At 37.7% G+C, this 22,243-nt stretch overlaps 1 protein-coding gene across 5 annotated transcripts in view; it reads right to left on the bottom strand.

The window, feature by feature from the left end:
• INVS (inversin) overlaps positions 1-22,243 on the bottom strand; it is a 196,073-nt gene that overhangs the window by 167,335 nt on the left and 6,495 nt on the right. For all 5 annotated transcript variants that reach the window (XM_014582764.2, XM_006165043.3, XM_006165042.3 and 2 more), the window contains one exon: positions 8,808-8,974. In XM_014582764.2, coding sequence (XP_014438250.1) covers positions 8,808-8,974 — 167 coding nt within the window. The remainder of the gene's footprint in view (positions 1-8,807; positions 8,975-22,243) is intronic.

The raw sequence follows: 22,243 nt of genomic DNA on the forward strand, positions 1-22,243 counted from the left end.
GTGTGTGTGTGTGTGTGTGTGTGTGTGTGCTTTGCTTGAGTAGATATAGTCAAACAGTTTTCTATTGGGTTATTGGAAAAGTCATGACACATTTTTGCAGAGAAAAACACATTGTGACTTTTCAATGACCCAACAGAATAGATGTACCAATTCATACTCACCCAAAATGGGAGAATCCCACTCTTCCATACCCTCCCCATCAATTGTTATTAATGGTCAGATTTTTTCATTTTAGACATTCAGATGGTTGTGAAGTGGTATCTCTCTGTGCCTTTAATTTGTGTTTTATTAAATAGTAATGATGTTGTACACCATTTTGCATATTTTTAGGCATTTAGATATACTCACTTGTGAACTAGAGCTATGTGTTTCAGCATGAACAAATCACACAAACATGTTAGGTCAAAAAGGAAGCTGAAGAGAGACACATGCAGTATAATACCATTTATTTAAAGGTTTTAAGCATGCAAATAATATTATTTATAGGGACCAGCAGATGGCGTAGCAGTTACGTTGCTGGACTATCATGTAGTTGACTGTGGTTCAAGTCTGGACCTGGTAGCTTGAAACTCATGTCAGGTGCATGTGCATGTATGCCCAAAATCCCAAGAAGAGAATGGAGGAGAAGGGACTGTGGCATGGCCATCCCCCTACCCGGGGGTGGTGGTGGTGGTGATTTGTCACTTTCTGTCTCTCTCTCTTTCTGGTGAATGCATGTGCTCTATAGCAAAAATCTCTCTAAAAACAAAATAAAAAAATTATTTATAGGCATATATATGTGGTCTTTATATATATGCTTTACATATAATTGTCTATATATGTAGTTGTAATATACTCTCTCTATATATACACACACACACACACATATAGTTACATATATGAAGTTAGTTTTAAAAATATGCATGTTAATTTAAACCACCAAAATCAAGACAGACTAAGGAGATGGGAAAGGAGGGGAATGAGATTTTGAGAGAGAAATAGAAGACTTGAGGCATATCCATATTGTCTTTATGTTTTTAAGATCTGAAGAAATATTCAGTTTTATGTCATCTAGCTGTTAGGTACCTTACTTTATTCATTTATATATTTTTACTATAGGGCACGTGTGCTTGCTGCAGAGACAGAGAAAGTAAGAAATCACCCCCTAAAGGAGATGGCCATGCTGTATTCCCTTCTCCTCCATTCTCCTCTCAGGATTTTGGGCATACATGCGCATATGCCTGGTGTGAGTTTCAAGTCACTAGGTCTGAGATTTGAACCATGGGTGACCATGTAGGAGTCCAGGGCTCCAACCACTATGCCACCTGCTGGCCCCAGGACCTGAATTTAAGAAAATATTACTTGGAGTCAGCAGATGGCATAGTGGTTATATTGCTGGACTCCCACATGACCACCTGTAGTTCAAGCCCTGGACCTAGTGGGTTGAAACTCACGCTGGGTTGTGTGTGTGTGTGCGTGCCCAATATCCTGGGAGGAGGATGGAGGAAAAGGGATTGCTGTGTGGTCATTCCCCCTAAGGAGTGATTTCTCATTTTCCCTCTCACTATCTCTGTTAACTGGCGAGCACATGCACCCTGAGGAAAAAATCTCTTAAAAAGCGAAGACAATATTATTTTTCTATTCTTATTTCTGTGCTTAAAATAACTAAATTTAAAAATAAGACAAAGGCCACTTCAGGCATATGCAAGGGCAGAGAGAATGATGCATAATTTATTGAGAAGATAGTTGGAAGGAGAATTAGTTTACTCATGCAATGACAATTTGGACAAGAGATCTTGAACAGCCTGTCACTAATCCCTAGAGAGTAAGTTGATGTGTGCACCTACACTGCAGTATGACTAATAACAGTAATATTCATAATTTATCCTTAGCAAGCACATTTCCCCAACAAATAAAATGCTTCATATCTATCTATAGACTTGTCTTTCCTATACAGAAGAAAGGAAGATGTAATATCCCATTTAGTAGATGAAGAACTTGAGGCATACAACAGTGTTATTTGTTGAGAAGTCAGACTCACAGAGAGTCTTGTAAAATTCTCCTTACAAATTTGTAATGGGGGGAGTAGGTAGTTTAAATTTCAAAATTTTGAAGGCATACCCTTTATAAGAAATGTATATGACGTTCACATTTACTGATGCATTGACTTATTCATCACATATTCATTAAATAAATACTGTGTTTAAGTGGCAGAAGCTATGCTAGGACTGTAACTACAAAATCAGGCAAGGCCTCTGCCCTCAGATAGCTTTGCTAGGATGAAATCCAGGTAAATAAAATCTCCGATGAACTGTGGTAATGAATTATGGTAGAGGTATACATGTATGAAAGGGGCAAAAAGGAATATAGAATTGAAGGGGACTGGGGAGTGGATTGTTTACTGTGTTTGTAGGTATGTGAGCACATGCAAAACAAAGAAACTTAATGAGGTTATCCAGTATACATTTTCGTGAAAAATTTCAGAGGTATTCTATCTCCCTTTACTTTTAAAAAATCATTAATATGGAAATAGCATATCTTGAAAACTAAAAATTAACATTTAGTTTTCTTAGATAAACTGAGAATTGTTTGTGAATTTTAAAAACTAGCCTAACACAGTCATAATAACCCCAAGCTTCTTTCATTTTTGTGTTTAACATGTTGCAATTTTTCAAAGTGGGTAGTCTTAATCTTCTTAAAGCCAAATTAATAACCTCCTGAAAGATTAAAAATGCATAACTATTAACATTAGGATGATTTGTAAAGCTTTTTTATCCTTACTAACAGATAAATATATCTGTGCAAGTCAGAGAAATAGCAGTCTCCCTGGGGCAAAACATTTTTAACAGTCAGGCACCTTTTGTGAGAAGCCCAGAAAAGGTATGACCGATTGCTTCCTGGATTAAACTGCGAATACTAAATGAAAAACAAATTAGGTACAGATGTTCAGTACATTGAGATTAATTTTATTCTCATGGGTATCATTTCCTCAGCTGCTAGGACCAATAGCAATTTGTTTCCTGAGAAGTGAATATGCTTCAAAATAACTAAGCCAAGACACACAGTTCAATACGTTTTCCACATACATGTATTTTGAAACTGGATAAATGTTTCTAATAAACAAAATGTCTAGCATTTGTATTAATAATGACTTTCTACATAAGTAACATATATTCATTCAAACAAGAAATGTCAGACATTGTGCTAGATTCAGGGGGATTCAAAAATAAATAAAACAAGGCTCTTGCCTGAAGTGCCAATCTAGAAGAAAAAGAAACAAGCAATAATTGCAATACAAGATAATAGGGCTCTAACAGAGAGATTTTTAACATGCTATGAGAACATTTTTTTTTTTCCCTACTAACAAACCTAAGATAGCACAAGGTAGTTTCTTATCACAAAAACAAACACAAAATTAGAAACGTAATTAAAAAAACATACAAAAATGGTTAGTCTTCTTAGGTCAGTAATAACAATGACTGTTTAGAGATTATGGCTGTTAATTTTTAAAAATTAAAAAAAATTAGTTTTTGCTCTAGGGTGCATGTGCTCACAGGGAGAGACAGAGATAGATAGAAAGTATACCATGGATAGCTATACAGCAATCCCTTCTCCATTTTCATTTTAGAATTTTGGGCATATGCACACCTGTGCCTGGAGGTTTCTAAGCCACCCAGTCAGGACTCAAAAGGTGTAGTAGGTCATGTGGGATCCAGCCACCTTAATTCCGGTACCACCTATTAGCCTGGCCATTGATATTTTAAAAAATATTTGTGTATTTGAAGAAAGATGAACCAGCTTTAATGTCTTCATTCATGATTTTTGTAAGCAACTTAAGAGGAGAAATCAGGGGGACCAGTAGATGGTGTAATGATTACGTTGCTGGACTCCCATGTAGTCAACTGTGGTTTGAGTCCTGGACCCTGTAGCTTGAAACTCACACTGGGTGTATGTGCGTACATGACCAAGATCCTAAGAGAATGGAGGAAAAGGGACTGTAGCATGGCCAGCCCCTCTGGGGGGTGATTTCTTGCTTTCTGTCTCTCTGGCAAATATGCATGACCCATAGCAAAAATCTCTCTCTCTTAAAAAAAAAAAAAAGACACAGAAATCGTATCTTTCATCTTTGCCTTCTAAGACCTAACACAGTACCTACTACACAGCAGGGTTTTGTGTGTGTGTGTGTTTTCCATTTTATTTATTTATTTATTATTATTCATACATTAAATTGCTATACATCATTTAACATGTGCTGAATGAATGAATGCCTGCACATATATTTGGATGCTGATGATTACACAAGTAGCAGACTTCTGAGGTCACAGATGCTGGAATTAAATAGGATCAATAATACTTGGAAAGAATATTTGACATGTAATATATCAGAAAGACTCACTGAACAGAGGAAATTGAAATTTAATAGAGATAGGTACTGACAGCACCTCTTAGTAGCAAACATACGAGTATATGAATCATTTTTTATATTCTCTTTAGGTGTATAATTATGAATATATAGTTGAAATTTGGCAAATAATTGTCAGATGAACATTTCTACCCTCATAATATCTCTTGGATCCAACCTCTCCTCTTTATTGGGTCTGAACTAAAATGGTTTTTTACTGATATGTACATCGACTCTCTTCCTCTTTCAAAATAGTTTTGGTTGTCACATTGGTCCCCCTAATGTACTTTGATCATGTAACTTTTATTTTCAAATTTTCTAAACAGCTCCCTAGTTTTTTTTTTTTTTTTTTTTTTTAACAGCTCCACAGTATTGAGGACCATCTGTTAAAAACAAAACAAACGAAACCCCCATACATACAGAGTACATGGTATAAAAATTTGGCACAGGTGCATAGCAGATCGTAAACTGGCTAAGCATTAGTGAGCTAAGTTGTACTGAGAAAATTAGTTGTATATACATTTTAAAGTAAGAATGGATCTGAATGCAAAGATTACTGTTAAGTATTGAAAGACTTAAATGTGGGTTGCCAGTGGGTGGCAGGCTGATTAAGGCACTGGTCACCCACATGGATGACTGCAGTCTGAGTCCTGGACCTGGTGGTGTGCTTTCTCACTTTCCCTTTTTCTCTGTCTCTCTCTGGTCAAATTAAAACAAAAAAATAACAAATAAAATAAATAAATACATATATTTTTTTTAAAAAAGACTTAAATGTGAAATAAAATATAGGATCATTTAAAAACAATTTCTATTCAGCTCTTTAGTCTCCCAGCTGTTGTTTACTGCTGGGGTTCTTAGAGCTCCACCCTCTACAAGCACAGTGTAGGAATCTGCTAATGACTTGTAAGGAATCTGTTTCTATATTTTTGGGTTCCTTTTCTCCAAGATTTTTGCCCTTCAAATTTCAGCAACTAGTATTCCCAAACTCTTCCTGTTTCTTCAGCCAAGTAAGACAGCTGCTTCCTACTAGGGTTGTATTATTTTGCATTCCAATTTGGAAAATGCCTCAAAGGAAAGAGCCAGGATGAACGAGGTACCCAGTTCATACACTTTCATTTTCTGAATGACTTTAGAGTCTTGAATCCTGCCAATACTAATTGTTCTCGATGCCTTCACACAGTGTATTTTGTTCAGTTTTTATAGACGTTTTGATGGGTGGCTTAGTCCAAAATAAGTGGTATAGTCAGAACTGATGTCTAGTCATGAAAGTCTCTTGTTGGTTTCTCATTAACAGGATTCCTTCTTTTATATCTTAAACTTTGCACTGGGTGTGCTTGCAGAGAAAGAGAGAGAGAGACAGAGAAAGAGAGACAGAGACAGTGAGAGGGAAAGTGAGAAATCATCCCTCCCCCCAGGATTACAACATGGCAATCCCATCTCCTCCATTCTCCTCCTGGGATCATGGGCACACAGGCACACATGTCCAGTGTGATCTTCAAGCCACCAAGTCCAGGACTCGAACTGTGATCAGCCATGTAGGAGTCCAGCGACATAACCTTTATGACATCTGCTGGTCCCATCCAACTATTCTTTGAAAATTATTTCTAGATTATTTCCCATCTTATTTCTGTCTAGCCTGTACTAACTCTGATTTCAAAATAATGGTGCTTTGTATAAAGCACACAACCAAGCACAATACTCAGGTTTGATTGGACAGAGCATTTTGTTTTTAATTGCCAGTGGGCACATGCACTCACCCGAGAGAGAAATAGAGAGTGAGTGAGCGAGCACCCTAATGGTCATGCCACGATTCCTTCTCCATTTCTCTATCACGTCAGGATTTTGAGCACACACCCACATGTGTTTTTCAAGCCACTGGGGCCAAGATTGAATTGCAGTTGGCCATGTGGGATCTGGTTCCCTAAACCACTAGAGTACATGGCCAGCCCAGAGTAAAGCAGTTAAGAATTATTATCACTCTTGTTCTGAAAATTCTACTAGTGCTAGTATAGTGTAAGGCACATTACTACTTCGGGCAAGAACATAAAAACAAACAACTTCACAAAGAAATGATGGAAATATGTAATTATTGATACCTGAAAGTGCACGAAGATTGTTACTTATATAATCAATTATGCAAATTTTGACATATATATCAAGTTGTACTTATTGACACTATAAAAATTACAATTAAAAAAGCAAAGTAGAGGGACCAGCAGTTAGCATAATGGCTATGTTGCTGGACTCCCACGTAGTCGACCGTGGTTCGAGTCCTGGACCTGGTGGCTTAAACTCACGCCGGGCGCGTGTGCGCGCGTGCCCAAGATCCTGAGAGGAGAATGGAGAAGGGATTGCGGCATGGCCATCCCCTCTGGGGGGTGATTTCTCGCTTTCTATCTCTCTGTCTCTCTCTCTCTGTCTAGTGAGTACATGCGCCCTATAGCAAAAATCTCTCTCTCAAAAATAAAAAAGAAAAAGAATCTAAAATAAAACAAAGCACCGTATGTATGAAAAGACTTAGAACTAGTATGTCTGATTGTATACTTCTTTCTTTCAACTATTTTGGTCACATTATACCTCTACAAATATGTCATTTTAAATAGTTTTTTTCCCCCCACAAAATCTAGTTGATGTTAAGTTAGTTTCCTCCAACCTATTATTCTGAAGTTGAATTTTACATGTAAATGTGTCACACTGAAAAATCTAAATGGTGTCAAATTATTTTTTCTTTTTTAGTTTTGCTATAGGGTGTATACCTTCACTGAAGTGACAGAGAGAGCGAGAGAATGAGAAATCACCCCTAGGGTAGATGGCCATGCCACAATCTCTTCTTCATGCTTCTCTTGGGATTTGGGACACACATACCTATGTGCCCAGAGTGTTTTTCAAGCTACTGGGTGGGGCTCAAACTGTGAAGTCATCATGTGGGATCCAACTGCCTTAACCACTACGCCACCTGCTGCCCCAACGATATCAAATTCTTAATATTGGAGCTATTCCCAATCTATACTGTTTACATTTTTTATGATGATAAGTTAAATGGAGTTACCGTTCCTGAGTGAATAATTTTATCAGCTGACAGACCTAGGTGAAAGGCCATAAATACCTAAGCGGGAGTTAAAACTGAGATTGAAAATGAGGATCTTTAAAAAAATTACTATAATGAAAAGCAAATACGAGACAAGTCATTTTGGAAATAACCTGACAGCCCTAACTGATATGAACATATAACTAGCAGTTCAGTAATGTGTCTTAATGTCAGCTTCTTTTTATGCACAAGGCTAATGAAAAGGTATTTTTCTAACCCCTCAATTAATTGCTATATCTGGTTCACATGTTTTAATAGGAAATAACTCTAAAAGTTTCTGTAGAATCTAACTAATTTTCACTGCTTTTTATTCCAAAAATATAGAAGTATAAAATAACAAAAAAGTGAAATACTAGGTAATGGAAATATATTTTACAGACCAAAATTTTATGGAAGCAAAATAGTTTTTAGGTGAGGCTTTCAATAAATTTAGAAGCTTTCATTTTATATTTTTGATGTGTTTAATCTTAAAAATCTGAGTTTTTGACAATGCCTTTAAAAACGTGGAACTATCAATATTGGCAATATAGTTTTAGATTTTTTTCAAAGTTGAAAATACATTTAGAAAATAAATTTATTTTAAACCTTCAGTGCTACATATTTCAAAAAATACTGTAAGGGTAATACTCTTTTAAGAAAAAATTTTCAACATTGAAAAGTACAAAAATATTTAAATCCAAACACTATTAATATCTTCATATACTTCTTTTTGGTCTTCATGTCTTTTCCCTATATAGTACACAAATAGATTTTTAATATAATTTAATAAAATTGTATATATAATTGTGATCCTTTTCCTCCACTAAACCTTAGATCAGAGAATAAATTTCATTAACTGAGGAAATTAGATAAGGGAATGCAGTCACTGATGGCTATTTGTGCTTTACTCACTGTAGGTTAAAGACTGCTTTCAGGGCCAGCAGAGGGTGTAGTGGTTACGTTGATGGACTCCCACATGGCCGACAGAGGTTCAAGTCCCAGACTGGTGGCTTAAAACTCATGCCATTCACATGTGTATGTGTGCCCAAGATCCCAGGAAGTGAATGGAAGAGAAAGGATTGTGGCATGGTCATTCCCCTTGGAGGGTGATTTCTTACTTTCCTTCTCACTGTCTCTGTCTCTCCCTTTGGTGAGCACATGCACCCTAAGGCAAAAACCTCTAAAAAAAAAAAAAAAAAAGACTGGTTCCAGAAGAAACATGAAACCAAAGACACATGGATTTGTGATTTATTATCTGTCCATTACACAGTTCCACTAAGTAGCAAATACTAGTGAGTACCACACAAAACATTTACTCTTCAAGTAAATGTTCCATTTTACTTTAATTTTATTTCTCACCTTTTGAGCTGCAAGATGGAGGGCTGTTCTCTGGCTATGGTCAGTTTTATTAACATCTGCTCCTGCCTTCAGTAGTGCATCTGCACAATCCAATCTGTCAGCCAACACACAATACATAAGTGGGGTTCTCCCAAATTGATCTTCTTTGTCTTTAAGAGCAGAGTTTCCTACAAGAAACAGATAATAATAATAATTGATCATCATTGTCATTACCAATATAGGTAATATTATTTATTATCAAGCATTATGCTGAGTCCTAACTAAATGTATTATCTTAATTTTACTTCCTGTGAGGTCGATATTACCATTCTTGTATTGTAGAAAACTGAGGCTTAGTGAAGTTAACTGTGTTCACACTGAATGTAAGTGGTAGATCCAAATTGACTGATGACTCTAAAGGCCATATTCATAATTATTATGCTATACTCAATTAACATTTTGAGATATGGAGTTACTTATGTCCTTCATTCACTCCTTTCTTTTCGTCAACAGATACTATTCAGTCAGTATTGTCTATAAATGGGGCATTGTGTAGGTTTATGAGTGATTCAATAGGGAATCATGGGGGACCAGCAGTTAGCGTAATGGCTATGTCATTGGACTCCCACATAGTTGACCGTGGTTTGAGTCCTGGACCCGGTGGCTTAAACTCACTCCGGGCGCATGTGTGTCCGTGCCCAAGATCCCGAGAGGAGAATGGAGGAGAAGGGATTGCGGCATGGCCATCCCTCCTGGGGGGTGATTTTTCGCTTTCTGTTTCTCTGTCTCTCTCTGTCTGTCTGACGAGCACACGAGTCCTATAGCAAAAACCTCTCCAAAAAAAAAAAAAATCATTTGACTATATCTACTGTAGTCAATGCACATACAACAAAGAAAACTGCATTTCCTCCCCTCTGTACTGGACAATGGCAAGATGTTGGGAAGGACTGTGTCAACTACTATCCTCTAAATTAAGCAAAAGCAAAAAAAAAAAGCAATGAGATAGTATCTTAACCCTTCTTTAAACTAGAGAGCAGTGAGGATTATGAAGAACAGGAAGCTGAAGAAAGCAATTCTTTAAACTGGTTCATGAAAGCCAAGTGTGAAACTGATTAGAATCAGAAGAGCAAACCTTTGTGAGTTGAACCATGGGTAGTATCACCTATCTTAACAATTGTGAATAATACCCCTTCTGAAGCCTATGATAAAACAAAGGGAAACTTCAAGCCTTCTGTTCAATATCTGACATATTTTGTTTTTGTGTGACTTGTTTTCATATTTCCCAAGAGAGAAGATTTAATTGGGTTATTACAACACCCTCCAACATTTTGTGCCTACAAGGAAAAGTTTGTCTATTTGAGGAAACTGAAAATATGATGGAACTTCAAAAAGTTCATGATGGGGTCAGCAGGTGGCATGGAGGTTGAGGCAGCTGGATCCCATATGGCCAGCAGAGCAGTTTGAAGCCCAGCAGCTTGAAAAACATGCTGGGCATGTAGGCGTGCATGCCCTAAATCCCAAAAGAAGAATAGGGGGGATTGTGGCATGCCCATCTCCCCTGAGGTGGAGGGGGGTGACTTTTCTCTCTTTCTTTCTCTCTCTCTTTCCCCTCTTGGTGAGCATGTATGCCCTATAGCAAAAACAAGCAAGAAGAAAAGTTTGTGGGAAAATAGATTAAATCACAAGTTTATTTTCATACTCCTATTTAAAAAAATCCTTGTATAGTTTTTTCATAATATGCATTTTACATGAACTTTCTTTTAAGTTTTAAATTTTGTTTCTTCTATAAGTGTCATGCATGCACATGTAATAGCACTCCCAACAGGGTCTTGATGCTGCAATCCACCCCCTGCAATCCACTTGCCCAGATTATAGGCAAGTGTGTGTCTGGCATATTCAGGGAGGTCTTCAGACTTCAACTGGGAACCTTCCCATGTGCCTCATAGAGAGCATGTTTTATCATTGTACCACTGTCTGGCCCCATCTACGAACTTTTTGAAGATCCCTCTTATACCCCCTATTCTTGATTAGAAAAAACAGTATTTGTCTCACTTGGTCTCTTTTTGAGTAGCTTTGGGGAAGATAATGGCTTCATGACTAGTTTCTCAGCAACGAGAGAACCATTAGGTTCTGAGATTCCTGGTAAGACAGTAACTAGGAGATGTCTGTACCTTTTTCTATCTATCCTACTCCCTTCTTTAGCTTTCTCAATTATAAAATTCAGCTAATACCTGTCCAGCCTATACCATAACTTATTTTGATGATCAAATAAAATGATTTATTGCTTGGACATATTTGGTAACTGCAACAAGTTGTACAAATACAGGGCTTCTGATGTAAATTACTTTTCATTGGTCAGCAGTGTATTTAAATTTGCATTCCTGTCAGGGACAGTTAATATAGAAAGCAGCTGTTGAGCGTGCTGGGGTGTTTTAATTACCCTGGCAACTGTGGAGATGGCCTCTAATCCATGACCAATTGGTGCTTGCTTAACTGGGGCTGCATTCTGCCAGTTCTCTATCAGAACATAGTGTAGAAAGCTGATCTAGGATCGTGACTGGAAAGCCACAGCCCTATGGCATTCAGTCATTTCATGGCTGGTTGAAGCAGAAGAGTATATGGCTAATGGACTGGTGTGTGTGGAAATCAGAGCTCCAACTCTAGCAGTTTGAGGAAATGACTGTCACTTGTTGTGACAGTTGTTCCAGTCTACAGAATAGTTGCACACCACACTGCCCAACACAAATAAGAGCATTCTCTATTGACATCTTATTTGTTTGTTCTAAAACATTAGGTTCACATGGCATCTAAGATGCATTTATTTCATCTGCTTTCACACATTTCTGCTTTACACCTTTCATACTGTCATACTCTTAGGAAGGTACTTACTGCCATTTAAAAAAATTGCTATTGTTATAGAGAAACAACATGAGAACAGAAGAAAAATGTGAGATTTATTGTAAAATGACTTGGTTTGAGTATTGACTTTGCCAGTTATTGGCTGTGAGACTATTTTTTTTTTCCTTTGGTTTTTCCCATGAGGCATATGTGCTTGCTGGAGAGAGACAGGGGGGAAAGTGAGAAAACACTCCTGAGGGGGGTTGGTTATGTCATTCTCCTCTTGAGATCTCGAGCACAAACACACATGCACCCAGCAAGATTGTCAAGCCAATGTGTCCTAGATTTGAACTATGGTCAGCCAGGTGAGAGTCCCATGCCCCATCCACCATGCCACCTGCTGGCTCCTTGAAACTAAATTTCTCACCCACTGAATCTCAGTGATGAACATAAAATGACAATAGTAATAAGAACATAGGCCAATTCCACGGTTCCAGTTTGTGACTTGGTGGTCTGAGAAACATGTTGGGCACATGTGTGTGTCTGTGTCCGAAATCCTGAGAGGAAAATGGAGGAGAAGGGATTGCGGTGTAACCTTACCCTTTTGGGGGTGATTTCTCACTTTTCTTCTCTCTGTCTCTTTTCGGTGAGCAAGCACATACACCCTATGGCAACAAACAAACAAAAGGACATGGGACATAATCTATTTTGAGGGTACTTGAGGTTTAACAAAATATTTTTATGTATTAATCTGGTGATAGGTGTTGCAGATATCTTAAAATATAATTTTCACTCCCAGCTATTTTGAAATTATCATAGTTGTTAGATCAGCCACTAGATCTTGCTATTTAGTGTACCAATAAAAATTGCAGACATATTGCTATGTTAAAATTTAAAAACATTTAGATAATTGTATAGCAATAAAACTAATTTGCTTTGTAATAATTAGGTATTATATTTAAACTCTTAAAGATAATTTTTCCTGAGAAAAGGTTCATAACCTTTACCAGATTGCTAAAGGGATCTGTAGCATCAAAAAAAAAAAAAAAAAAAAAGTTAAGAAAAATCCAATCATGGGCTGGCAGGTGGTGTGGTGGTTAAAGCACTGGATTCTCATTAGACTGCATTCAAATCTCAGATCTGGCAGCTTGCTTTCTTACTTTCCCATCTCTCTCTCTGTCTGTCTCTAGTCAAATTAAAATTTAAATTATTAAAAAAAAGTCCAATCAGGATAACTATTCGATTCATCGATGGGGTTCAGACCTAATCAATTTTTTCTCTCTTGTTTTGTTCATTCTGTATTTATTCATACACATGAACATGTCTATGTGTAGAGAAATATCTACCTATACATGTGGGTTCCATAGGCAAGTAGTATAAAGCATAGATTCTGGAATTGGACTTTCTGGCTTCAATCTTAATTCTGCAACTTATTAGATGAATTACTTAATCTCTCTGCACCTAAGTTTCCTCACCTATAAAATAAAGACAATGATAGTATTCCAAATTCTTTTTTTTTTTTTTTTTGAGAGATTTTTGCTATAGGGCGCATGCACTCTCCAGAAAGACAGAGAGACAGAAAGTAAGAAATCACCCCCCCATGGGGGATGGCCACGCCACAATCCCTTCTCCTCCATTCTCCTCTCAGGATCCTGGGCATGCACGCACACAAGACCAGCGTGAGTTTAAGCACTGGGCCCAGGACTCAAACCGCAGTTGACCACATGGGAGTCCAGTGACATAGCCATTATGCTAACTGCTGGTCCCTGAATATTCCAAATTCTTTATACTATCTCACTATTAAGTGAGTTAATGAGTTGCAAAACAATAGAGTAGCTGGCACATTAAATATAACTTTGTGAATTTTGCCTCATTTTATTACTTTTATTTTATTTTATTTTATTTTATTGCCAGAGAGCATTTGCACTCACCAGAGAAGATGGAGAGTTGAAGAGTGGGAGAGGGATAAAGTGGAATGGTCATGCTCCAATACCTTCTCCTCCATTTCTCCGTCCATTTGGGATTTGGGGAATACACATATACTTGCCTGGCATGTTTTTCAAGTCTCCAGGACTAGAATTTTTTGTTTTTGTTTTTGTTTTTGAGAGATTTTTGCTATAGGGCGTGTGCGCTCTCCAGAAAGACAGAGAGACAGAAAGTGAGAAATCACCCCCGGGGGAATGGCCACGCTGCAATCCCTTCTCCTCCATTCACCTCTTGGGATTCTGGGCACGCATGCACATGCGCCTGGCATGAGTTTAAGCCACCGGGTCTGGGACTAGAACCGCAGTCAACTACATGGGAGTTCAGCAACATAGCCATTATGCTAACTGCTGGTCCCAGGACTAGAATTTGAAACTCGTTGGCTATGTGGTATCTGCTTCCCTTAACCATTAAAGTATGGGACTGGCCTCCATTTTATTACCATTATTTATATGAATGCATATACCTTTTATAAACACATATGTATATAAGCTAGCACATACAAAACATATAAAGACCCTAACATTTAAAGAATGCTTCGAGGGAAAGAAATAAATATTCTGAAATGGTACCTAAATTTTCCTATTTAGAAAGCTTATTGCCAATATCTATTTTGTTGGGAGATACTAAAAGTAAGATATAAAAAACTGGGGAAATGGGGGCCCAGCAGGTAGCATGGTGGTTAAGGTGCTGGATACTCCCATATGGCTGACCATGGTTTGAGTCCTGGACCTGGGGGCTTGTTTTCTCACTTTCCTCTCTCTTTCTCTCTGTATCTCTCTCTGATCAAAACAAAATAAATGAATAAATAAAATTGAATAAAATAATTCTTAAAAAAACAAACAAACAAAAAAACCCAAAAAACAAAAAAACAAGGGAAATGATTCAGTGGGATTATGGCTTCTCAGAACATGGCCAGTGTAAGAAAACTTGTGGCAGAATCAGAATGGTACATGTCTGATTACTGTACCACTGAAAACAACCTCAAATATTGTTAGCAATAATAGCAATATCAATCATTACAATCTGTGCATATTTAAAAATTATCTTGTTTTCACAAAGAAAAGAGTATTAACTTTTTTAGGGGGAGTTAATCTGTGTAATATACTACATTAATAGGAAAGAGGGGGAAAAACATGAAATTAAAAAAATTCAGTCACTGAGGCTAGCAGGCGGTATGGTGGTTAGGGCACTGAACTCTCACATGGTTGACTGTGGTTTGAGTCCTGGACCTGGCTGCTTGCTTTCTTACTTTTCTTCTCTTTCTCTCTTTTGTCTCTCTCTAGTGAGAGCAAGTGCTCTATAGCAAATTAAAAAATATATACACACACACACACATATATATATATAAAATAAAATAAATAAATTCTATTTTTAAAAAATCTAGGAACAGCATTTGGCAAAACCCAAAAGTTTTCATTAAAAAACAAAACAAAACAAAAACAAACAAATGAAAATTTCCAGAAAACTATAAGTTAGAGAGTATTTCGTACATATTATAATAAACACAAGGGAAAAAGTAAGTACAGGTAACATCGTAACTAATAGTAAAAGACTGGCTGATTTACCTCTAAGATCAGTACCAAGACCATTAAAACCTTCTCCACATCAGCAATAAGGCTGTTTTTCTTTCTTATCTCTTATGTGTTCACTGGGGCAGTACTTTTAATTTTCTTTATGAAGTTTTCCTTAGTATGGACTATGTGGCAAACTGTACAAGAAGCCTAGTTTTCAGACTATATCAACATGCCTTTGTCCCGACCTGGGGGGGGAGGGGGCGGGGACAGCCGAACAGGTTTCCTGAGTGGAGTGAGAGCCGGGACAAGCGGCGTAGTGTTACAGCACGGAGATGACACTGTGTCTTCAGTGTCGTCTGTTTATTGTGGGCAGCAAGGTACAGCACGGAGACAATGCAGTGTTACAACTCTTTAGGGTGGCATCGTCTATTGTGAGCAGCACGGCGACGACGCAGTGTCACAGCTCTCCAGGGTCATCCGGAGACGATGTAGTGTTACAACTCTTCAGGGTTGCGTCATCTATTGTGAGCAGCATGGAGACGACGCAGTGTCACAACTCTTTAGGCTCGTCCGGAGACGATGTAGTGTTACAACTCTTCAGGGTCGTCTGGAAACTGTGCGGTGTTTCAGCTCTTCAGGCTCTCCTGGTCATCGTCTTCTTCCTGGTCGTCTGTGTCGTCTTCCTGGTTGTCTGGCTACTGTGGGCCAGGCATCGTGATTATATACACGCTGGTGGGCCACGATTGGTTGTAAACGGTGGGTTATGATTGGTTGCTTTTGGACCAATCATGAGGTGCCAGATATGCAAATCTGAGGGATTCCAGTGGCCAATCAGAGCAAAGTTTCAAAGGTCAGGTTTTTTGAAGGGAACCAATCATGGCAATTGTTTGCTCTCTGAGAAACCTCAGCAGACTCGCTGGTGCGTAGCCTCCCACATGCGTTCCTCACAAAAAGAGCGTTAATATTTGCAGCACTTACTGCTTTTTCATTTTGAGACATTTCTGAAACTATGGAAGTCTTGATTATTTTACTCTAAGTAGAACTTGCTGTAATGATAACAGGAATAAGAGTAATAATGTACAGGACTTATTATATATTATATGTCAGGTGCCTTCCAAATGTTCTATAGCCACTATCTCATTTAACTCTCACATGAATGAAATATTATAACCTACAGTTTACAGAAGAGGAAACTGAAGTTCAAAAAGATTAAGTGGCTTAATCAAGGTAACAGAGTCAATAAATGACAGAATTAAAATTCAAAACCCAGGTTTACCTGTCTCTCAAATCCTTATTTTTTCACTATACTACATTGTTAATATTAAAATGAATTTAAGGGCCAGGAGATGATATGGAGGTTAAGATGAGTGGATCCCACATGGCCTGCTCAGTCTGAATCCCAGACCTGGCAGCTTGAAAATCACACCAGATGCAAGTGCATGTGTACTCAAAATCCTGAGAGGAAAATGGAGGAGAAGAATTGCAGCATGTCTATCTCTCCAGTGGGAGATTTCTCACTTTCCCTCTCTTTTACTCCAGTAAGTGTACATACCATATAACAAACTAAAATAATAATAAATGAATTTACTAAACTCTATTATTAGTTATATTTCTGCTATTCATTTGGATGATTTGAGTTTGATATTTTTAAAAAAATATATTATATATATTTCATATATATAATACCCACAGCATATAAAGATTCTACTATGCATGCTGATAATTTTAGAGCCCAGAACTAAGCCCTAATACATCTGAATCTAAGAAGGAGTGAGTTATGTACAACAGTAATCCACTGTATTAGGTTAAACACTAAGAATTGCAACTGAAATGATGTCTCATTCAGAGAAGGCCTCTTCAGTCCTCCAGGACAATGAGCAGCACAGAAACTGTTCGATTTAATTAGTTGTGCATGTAGAAAGAGACACTCATCTGTTTCCATGGAATCAAACACATCACTGACACATTTCTCCATGGAAACGGAGAAGGGAAAACAGAGAAAATGCTAAAGTGAATGAATTCACTGACTGGTAGGTGAACAAAGATTCAAGGGAAAAAATTCATCTGTAGTACTATAACACTAATTTAGAAAATAGAAATAATGTACATTTAGAGATCATCAAACATGTGCTACATTAAAGGATGCTTAAAATACATGGAGATTTCAGATGAAAGAGCTATTATTTTAGTATGAATATACAAATGTTGAGAAATACCACAGAGCAAAGGTATTTCTGTCTATACACAAAAGACATAATGGTACAATTTTTCAAAAATGAGAAGTGTTATCCTCAGTCAGTAATGGGAGGGAGTTCCTTAAACACAATGATAGAAAACAAAGGGAATCATGGGTTTGGCAGGTGGCATGGTGGTTAAAGGTGATGGATTTCCACATGGCCAACTGTGGCTCAAGTCTCAGGCTGGTAGCTTACTTTCTCACTCTCTCTCTTACTCTGTCCTTCTCTGGCCAAATTAAAACCAATCAATCAATCAATCAAGTTAAATAAAATAATTCTTAAAAAAAGAAAAACAAAAGGAATCAAGTTATAAATTTATCCACTATATACTAGCCTCACATTATGAAGGCTTTTTGGTTTAAAGAATTTTCTCTTTGAGGATATAAAATTACAGAAAGGCTTTAAATTTTATGATGAGACAAGTTAGTTAATTTGTATGGCTAAGCCAGTGTTATTTTTTTTAAAGAATTATTTTATTTTAATTAATTAATTAAAATTTGACCCTAAAGGGACAGAGAGATAAGGAAAGCGAGAAAGCAAGCTGCCAGGTCTGATCATCTGAAACTATGATCGGCCATAAGGGAGTCCAGTGACCTTAACCACCATGCCACCTGCCAGTCCCCCCGGCCCCAGTGTAGTATTTTTAATTACAACATACATACTACACATTTTGTTTTCCTTGAAGATTATATTTAAATAATAAGGTACTTTCTCTTAAGACATTCTGACTTAAAAATTTGTTTCTTGTGGAATTGAGTACCAGCCTCCTTCTCAATTCAATTTAATTAAACTATTCAACTTTTTTTTTTTTTTTGAGAGAATTTTTGCTATAGGGCGTGTGTACTTGCCAGAGAGACAGAGACAGAAAGTGAGAAATCACCTCCCAGGGGGAATGGCCACACTGTAATCTTTTCTCCTCTAGTCTCCTCTGGGATTTTAGGCACTCATGTACACGTGCTTGGCGTGCTTCAAGCCGTTGGGTCCAGGAACTGAACCGCAGTCAACCATGTGAGAGTCCGGTACCTTAACCACTATGCCACCTGCTGGCCCCAACTCAATTCATTTTTAGTCTTGGCCCCCAAGATTGCAGAGTACTTGGGAGGAAATACATTTAAAGGAGGATTATAGTATTTATTTATTTAAAAAATAGGAACCAGCAGGTGGCATGGTGATTAAGGCATTGGAATTCCCACATGGCTGACCATGGTTTGAATCTTGAACCTGGCAGCTTGGTTTCTCCCACTCTCTCTGTCTTTCTCTCACAAAACTCATGTGAGAAAATATAATAATAAATAAAATAAATAAAGTCTTAAAAAAGATTTCTTATATGTCTAGTATATGCTAAGTACTGTGCTGGATTTTGAGGATATAGTGATGAACTGAACAGACCCATGTACTGTCATGAAGGCCACAATCTTATGGAAGAGACATTAAAATAATGTGCATAAACATAGTTATCATTGAGACAAGTTCTATGAAGAGAACCTACCCAGTGCCAAGAAAGAATACACTGGGGGCCAGCAGGTGGTGTGTAGTTAAGGCACTGGACTCTCACATGGCAGAATGTGGTTCAAGTCATAGACCTGGCAGATAGTTTTTTCACTTTCTCTCTTTCTCTGTCTCTCTGGTGAGCACACGTGCTCTGTAGCAAATTAGAAAATAATAATAATACTAATAACACATTCAACTGAATAATTATTTTAAAAAAATACACTGAGCATATTTAACTGAGATTGGATTGTTGTAACAGACCTCTTTGAAAATGTGGTCTTAAAGCTGAGACCTGAAGAATGACTAAGAGTTAGTCAGACACAGAACAGGGAGTATAACATTTCCGGCAAAATCTCTGAGATGGTGAGGGCTTGGCAGGTTTGAGAAGCTGAAAGAAAACATGTTTTTCTAGGAAGAGAATTATGAAAGGTGAGGGTAGAGAGGGAAAAAGGTTCATGGAGCCTTTTAAATTTTATTCCAAGTATAATGAAAAGCAATGAAAGAGTTTTGTGCAGGAAAATGATGTAACTATTTTCATTTCAACATGGAACATGGAATGGTTAGTAAAAAAGAGTTCAAAAAGACAGAAGTAAACTACAATGTTTAAGGATGTATACTTAATGGTAAAACTACTATAAAAGTGAAGAGAGCAAATTATCCCAGCAGGAAGGGAGGGATATATTAGGAGCTTCTGGTGCTGATTAGGCTTTGTTCCTTGACCTAGGTGGTGGCTACATAAATGTTTTATTTACATCTATTTTTTAAATTGTATACATATATATTCTTTATGTGTATCTTCAAAATAAAAAAGTATCTTTTAATTAAAGAATGGTTTGAGGGATCAGCACTTGGCGTAATGGTTATGTTGTTGGACTCCCATGTATCAGCTGCAGTTTAAGTCCCAGACCCAGTAGCTTAAAACTCATACTGGGTGCGTGTGCATGCATGCCCAAAATCTGAAGAGGAGAACAGAGGAGAAGGAAATGTGGCGTGGTCATCTCTCCTTAGGGGTGATCTCTCTTTTTCTGCCTTTCTATCTCTCAGGTGAGTGCACATGCTCTATAGCAAAAAATCTCTAAGGAAAAAAAGGAGTTGTTTGAGGGGGGATAGCAGTGGTATAGTTCTTTGGGTTACTGGACTCTCACATAGCTGACTATAGTTCAAGTCCTAGATTCAGTGGCTTGAAATGCACACTGGGCATGTGTGTGTATGTGTGCCCCAAATCCTGAGAGGTGTATGGGGGAGAAGGGATTGCAATGTGGCCATCCCCTCTGGGAGGTGATTTCTCACTTTCTCTCTCTCTGTCTTTCTGTCCAAATAAAAAAAAAAAAAAAAAAAAAAAAAAAAAAAGCTTTAAAAAAGCCTTTTTAATAAAAAAAAGAATGATTTGAAGTACAAAAGTGGAAACAATAGGTGCCTAGCTCAAGAAGTTTAATTTTGATGACACAGGGTCTCTTCAGCCAGTCTCTTATTTTTCTTTATAGAAACTGAGCATCCTGAGATTCAGCTAGGTATGACACTACCCAAGGAATGACCTTATTCTTGGCTTCTTTTCTCCTAAGTGTGTCTCTTCTTCCTTAATGATAAAATGCTTTTCCTGCACTTTCTTCTCCTGCTGATGAGACTATGACTACATCTGCCTTTGACTCAGAAATGGTAGCCACATGTTGAGAATGGCAGAGCTAAGCCCTTGCAGCATCCTGGATGACCTTGTGAAATAGAGATGTCTACACTAGACTGTCCACCACTTTTGTCCTATTATGAGAATGTACTTCTATCTTATCTAAGTCACTGCTGTAGCAGTTCAGCCTGGGCAATGATACAGTAAGAATGGCAAGATGAGACATATGGCAGTACCTAGAGAGAGATGAAAGAACAGGGACAGAAATTTTTAAATAATGAAGATAATACAGCTTGTTTAAATATTGATGGAAATAATTTATAAAAGAAGGAAAGGTTGAAGAGGTGGTAATCAGAGGTTAAATAAAAGAAATAAGGTCCCTAAGAAAACAGGAGAGGACATCGGGCCAGTAGGTGGTGTAGTGCTTAAGGTGCTGGACTCCCACATGGCTGACAGCAGTACAATCCCAAACCATGTGGCCTGAAACTCACATAGAGCACATATGTGTGCATGCCCAAAATCCTGAGAGGAGAATGGAGGAGAAGGAATTGTCGCATGGCCATCCCTCCTGGGGGTATGATTTCTTACTTTCTGTCTCTCTGTCTCTTCAGTGAGCACAAGTGCCCTATAGCAAAAATCTCTTAAAAAAAAAAAAAAAGGACCGGCAGGTGGCATGGAGGTTGAGGAACTGGACTCCCACACGGTATACCATGGTTCAAGTCCTGGACCTGGTAGCTTGCTTTCTCACTTTCCCTCTCTCTCTGGTCAAATTGAAAAATTATAATAATAAATAAAATAAAATAAAAAATTCTTAAAAAAAAGAAAATAGGAGAGGACAGAACACAGAGATGTGTAGAAGAAATGGCCTTTGATAGAAAGCCTTTTGTACTATTATAGGAAGAAGAGAAGAAAATGGATAAAGATGTAGATAGATTTATGGAAGTCATGCTAAAAGAGCAGAGAGTTCCTATTTTATTTACAAAGCATAAAGCATTTTATGAGAATAGAGCAAGGAAAAATTGACAGAGGTTTTGGTACAGTGAGATGGTATGAAACATTCATTATGGAGAAATGTGGCTTGATGAGCAGTAAGTGCTGAGTGCCTATTTGAAGTGGATAATCATAAATTCAAGATGCTACCCATCTTTTTGCTGGGTTAAAATGCTTAAGTGTTGCCATGCATAGATAATGTCCATCCAAAACTGAGGCTGCAACAGCTAGGTACAATGTAGGGCAAAGGAAAAAGAACTTTGCCAAGAGAGAGATTTCTAATGATAAACCATGCAGTTGGGGCCAAATAGGAAGGAAGGTAAAGAGAAAAAGAAACTGGTGGAACTGATGGTGGAAACTAGAGAAGATAATGAACTGGAGGTCTCAGTGAGAATGAAAAACTTGTTTCCCAACCAGAATACACATGGAACTCAAGAGGCTTACTCAGAAGAAAATAATTAAACCAATTAAAAGATGGGAAAATGAGCTGAACAAATAACTCTCTAAGGAAGACATACGAACAGTCAAAAAGTGTATGAAAAAATGCTCAGCATCCCTCATCATAAGGGAGATGCAGATCAAAATCACAGTGAGACCCCACCTAACCACAGTCAGAATGGCAAAAGTTAAAAATAACAGAAAATGTTAAGTGCTGGTGGGGATGTGGTGATAGGGGAATTCTCCTACACAGCTGGTGGCAATGTAAATTGGTTCGGCCATTGTGGAGAACAATATGGGGGGGGTTCCTCAAAGACCTTCAAATAGAACTACCATATGATC

This window comes from Tupaia chinensis, unplaced genomic scaffold, assembly GCF_000334495.1.
Source record: "Tupaia chinensis unplaced genomic scaffold, TupChi_1.0 Scaffold143795_1, whole genome shotgun sequence".
Classification (NCBI taxonomy): Eukaryota; Metazoa; Chordata; class Mammalia; order Scandentia; family Tupaiidae; genus Tupaia; species Tupaia belangeri.